Below are 4,866 nucleotides of genomic sequence, written 5' to 3' on the forward strand. Positions count from 1 at the left end.
GAAGACGTTTTCAAAAAAAAGATAGAAGACTATCAAATATAAAAACAATAAAAAATAAAATAAAAAGAGAAGAAAGTAGATGGGAAAAGTAGAAATGATTAAAGAAAAAGAAAAAATAATCCATCAAATTTCTATTAATGGAGTGCTAGCTGGCATTGAATAAAAGCTATCATCAAATGCTTCCAAACGTAAATTGGGGAGAAATAAATTATGGTAAATCTGATATATGTTCAAAGATCGACATTCTAATGAAATTAATTAATTTCTCCCTAAATTGCTATATTGGTTAAATATATTAGCTGTCTTTAAAAAAATTAAAAAAAAAAAAAAACACACACACACACAATCACTATCTAATGATATACACGGCGTAAAATTCATTCATGTATTATTTTTTTTTTAGTACTACTGACTCTGTTACAACAGTTGCCTCCACTAAGGTAAGTAGTGTTAACCGGGACACCGAATGCCACTAGACTACAAGATCATTGGTTTTATTCATGTATAATAGTACACAAATCACATATGAAAGATTAACACTAAAAGAGATAAATTATACTAAGAGGATACTATGTAATGCTCTTGATGGAGAAAATGTCGACAATAATCAAATTTATAACTTCCATATACGAAAATCATGCACCATTCACTCGTTTAACTCTTTCGATTCTATTAGTTGCTTATTTAAATTTAGATTAGATGTACACGAAAGGTTTTGTCAAAATAGTATAAGATTTTTGTATAATACAAAATTGACTCTATACTAGAGAATATTATAATTGTATTAGTAATTCATTTATTGTTTCAAAAATGTTGTATTGAAGATGCATACAATATCTTTTTTTTTTATCTTAATTTAATTAGAGAGGACTAAAATTACAATTTTGTACAAAGTATATATACATTATTTTGGCGCAAGGCTGAGGTGATATCTGTTTGTACATGCGACACTGAGGAGAGTGGAGCTGTGTGGCCACCGTTAAAAACTAAGAAATCGACTGCGATTTTATTCCGGCGGGTCGAGGAAATGGCCGCCGGCGACGAAACAGATGCTCCGGCGAGAAAACGCCTCAAGACACTAGAGCCGCCGCCGATTCAATCTTCGTCGTCCGATAAGGGGAAGTCTAAAGTGGAAATCTCGGATTCGGAGGGCTCGGAATCGGAAATCTGCTGCGGGATTTGCCTGTCGGAAGCCTCCGCCATAATTCAAGGATGCATCGACAGCTGTGCGCATTTCTTCTGCTTCTTGTGCATCATGGAGTGGTCTAAGGTTGAGTCCAGATGCCCCATATGCAAGGCCCGATTCTCCGCCATTCGCCGCCCTCCCAAGCCCCCCGTCTTCCCTTCCGATCGCGTTGTTCGCGTCCCTCTTCGCGATCAGGTCAGCCGCTGATTACAATTTCCTGTGATTAATTCTGCTAAGTTTTTAATTGTGTCTGGAATTGTACTTTTTCGTTTCAAATTTTGCTTGTTTGCGTAAATTCTCTGTACCTGTAAAACTAGGTTACTATTTTGCCTATAACTTTGAAGTGGAATTCTGTAATAAGTTCAACTAACTGGAATGAATAGGAAGAATTGAAAGAGGAAGAAATGAACAGAGATAAGTGGTTACATCATGTTTTCTGCACTGCATTTTAGGATCACCACACAGTAGATATTAGATATAGTGCCTCAGAGTCTCAAACTAGAGCTAAAAGATTTATATTTTATAATGACTAGTGCATTGGGCAAGAAAGGAAGACTTAAGTAAAAATAAATAAATAAATAAACAAAAGAAAGAATAGAATTAGAGAGTGAGAGAGAGAGAGAGAGAGGTGATACCAAAATGGTTCCTTTCTGGTGTTTAATTCACACAATTCACGTGCTTGGTGGAAAACTTGGCCAAAACATTGACGATTAACTAGACTGATTTCAATGGCAAAAACGCTGTCGTCTCAATCTAATCCTTCCTCAATTAGTCAATTTTGAACTGTAGTGCCTCAGAAGGCTTCTAGACAACTTCAACTATACTAACTCTAACAGCTAATGCATCTCTTAGAAGGGAAGGAACAGAAAAAAGGAAAGGAAATAACAAAAGGTTGCTTCTTTGGTTGTCAAATAATCTTTTTCCATTCTGAATTCCTCACTGATCTCAGAATCATAACAAATACACATTATCTTTATAAAGTTTTTAAGTTAGTTTATTGGATTGGAATTTATAATAAGTTACGGAGTATTATTTAAAAAAAAAAAAACACTATCTTTATAGACTTAACAATCTATTTATGCACACACACATGATCTTTCTTTATAGATATACATATACTACTATCACTTTTGTATATATAAAATAGGAAAGAGTAGATTTTAGGAGTTCTGCAAGCAATTAATTGAAAGTAAGAGTCAAGACCATTGAGAGTTTCCTCTTTGACCCTCTTCATATTTTGAAGTATGTACTGTGCAGGTTTACGATTATTCTGGAAATTTGACAACTGGGTCATTTGATCCATATGCAGAAGTTCAATGCAATGTGTGCCATAGTTCTGCTGATGATAGTCTTCTTCTACTGTGCGATCTTTGTGATTCTGCTTCTCATACTTACTGTGTTGGTCTTGGTGCCACTGTCCCTGAGGGTGACTGGTTTTGCTCAGACTGCAGTCTTCTGAGGACTGAACATGCCAAAACTGACACGGGTGATAATTGCGATAATCAACTTAAATCTGCTGCATGCCATGGCCAGATATCTTCAACAGGGGAAGTTGTGTCTATTTTTGAGATTGTTCGAGAACCACAAACTAGCTATGTTGAGGGTTTATCCTTAGTTAATTCTGATACAAGTAGTGTATCGCCTCAAGTTGTTACTTGCAAAAGGGAAACTTTGTCAAATGATGTGGCTGAGTTGGCTTCTTCAAGAACTAAGTTGTCTGCTAAAACACTGTGGCACTGCCGCAGCGTGAATGATCGTATACGCACGTTACGCGAAAATTGGGATGGGTTACAGAGTGGATCGCTGTATTTCCCTTCTAACAAAAACCATGACGGTGATATTGCCAAACAAAAACCGGAAACCGGTTGTGATAAAGGTTCAGATGAGATAAACAAGGCCTGGAAGATGTTGGATATTGCCAAGTCAGTGGTGCGCAATCATGGTGGGTCCAAAACACTAACTCAGGCCTCAAAACAAGCTTCAAAGAAAATGAATACCTGTGCAGAAGCTTGTGGTGGGCATTTGAACTCTCGCTCGTCACATAGGCAACAACCTGGTTTCAGTTGTATTGGACAGGAAGTTCCTCACCGGTATCATCCTCTTAATAAAAACTACCATATGAATAGATCTCAGACGTCTGGACAGCAAAAAAAGCAAGAGAATGTTGCTTTAAATAGGTCTCCAAATGTTAAAGAATGCTTTTTAGAGAAAATGAATACCTACAAGCAAACTGGTGGAGGGCATTCAAACTCTCTCTCACGGCACAGGCAAAATCTTGGTAACAGTGGACCAGGAAATCATCTTCAGTATCATCCTCGTGATAAAAACTACCAAATGAATAGATCTCAGATGTCTGGACAGCAACAAAAGCAAGATACCGCTACTTCGAAGGTGCCACCAAATGTTCAGGAATGTTTTTCAACTACTCACTTGGCATTACATTCCGAAATGACATCTTCCAAGGAAGATCATGCTTCGTTTCAACCAAATGTTTGTGATAAAAGTGGACACATGAAGAAGAAAGACCTATGTACCATATTGCCTGGCTCAAATTCTTCTATGAGGTCAGCACAAACTGTTTCAAGTATTAGTCATGCTGAAGAGGAACTTGGTCTCTCTTCCTCAAGAAACAAGGCAAAACATCTGAAGGATAAAGTTGGGCCAGAAAAAAATAATGAGAGCAGCAAAGCTAAAGATGAATATGATGAAGCCAAGACTGAGATTCAATCTCTAGTCAAGCTCAATTTGAAACTCCTATCCAAGGATAAAAAGCTAGGTATGGTTGCTTTTTTATTGTCTTTTAAATGCATCTTACCTGCACTGCACAATTCCACTGCAAGAATGATGTGGCAGCACATATATATTGATGTGATGTTATTAACCATCTCTTTGCAGAAGCCGAGAAATTTAAAGAAATTGCAAGGCTCTCCACTCATTCGATCTTAGCTGCTTGTGGTTTGGAGAAACGACGCTCTGGGATTCCTGCATTTCCAAACTCCATATGCTTCCATGTGAATGAAGCTTCTGAAATTCGGAGATCCACTTTAATGCCCAACTCTTGCAGAGAGTGTTTCTTCTTATTTGTAAAAGATGTTGTCAGCAGTATAATGTTGGAGAGAACTCAGAGAAGGGGGTGAACCATTTACTGTAGAATATGTATACCATTTTTTGTAGTTTTAGTTGAGGGGTGACTGTTAGCCTCTCAAGTGGATGCACATTGTAGTCTGGTATGTTTGTACCTTAAATTTTTTTTTTAAAAAAAAAGTTTCAGAAACAAAGACAATGTGAAATGACAATCAAGAACTCCTGGGACGATGGGCCTATGGATTTGAGTAGCATAGCCCATTTTAGGATTTCATTTTGGGCTAAGTTGGCTTTCAAAGCCCATAATGCTTGCCCACAAAATACCAAAGTGAAATTTAGTTTCTAATTTTTGTTTGTTTGTTTTTTTTGCACCAATTATAAATGGGTAACAAGAAAGAGAATACGGAGTATCAAAAAAGGAACATATAATTACACGTGATAGAGCCACGTCAGCAGGAATTTCATTGGACCTATGTACAACAGGTCACTTGGGGAAAGCAATGCACATGCCCCCACTTCTGGAAAATGACCCCTCCCCACCTTTTACTAATACCATTTTTCTGTTACATTAGGTTTCTGGGCACAATAAATTTTCA

General features: G+C 37.1%; 1 protein-coding gene across 2 annotated transcripts; it reads left to right on the plus strand.

The window, feature by feature from the left end:
• The first annotated feature begins 941 nt into the window (after positions 1–941).
• LOC116023266 lies at positions 942–4,521 on the plus strand. 2 transcript variants are annotated; one of them, XM_031264257.1, is made up of 3 exons: positions 942–1,381; positions 2,444–3,962; positions 4,082–4,521. In XM_031264257.1, the coding sequence occupies exons 1-3, from the start codon at positions 1,028–1,030 to the stop codon at positions 4,321–4,323; spliced, it is 2,115 nt and encodes a 704-aa protein (XP_031120117.1). In that variant the 5' UTR covers positions 942–1,027; the 3' UTR covers positions 4,324–4,521. The 2 variants fall into 2 exon arrangements, with proteins under 2 accessions (XP_031120117.1, XP_031120118.1); XM_031264258.1 differs by having other exon boundaries at positions 1,144–1,381; positions 2,496–3,962.
• The last annotated feature ends 345 nt before the right edge of the window (positions 4,522–4,866 follow it).

Source organism: Ipomoea triloba, chromosome 6 (genome assembly GCF_003576645.1).
Source record: "Ipomoea triloba cultivar NCNSP0323 chromosome 6, ASM357664v1".
NCBI classification, from domain to species: Eukaryota; Viridiplantae; Streptophyta; class Magnoliopsida; order Solanales; family Convolvulaceae; genus Ipomoea; species Ipomoea triloba.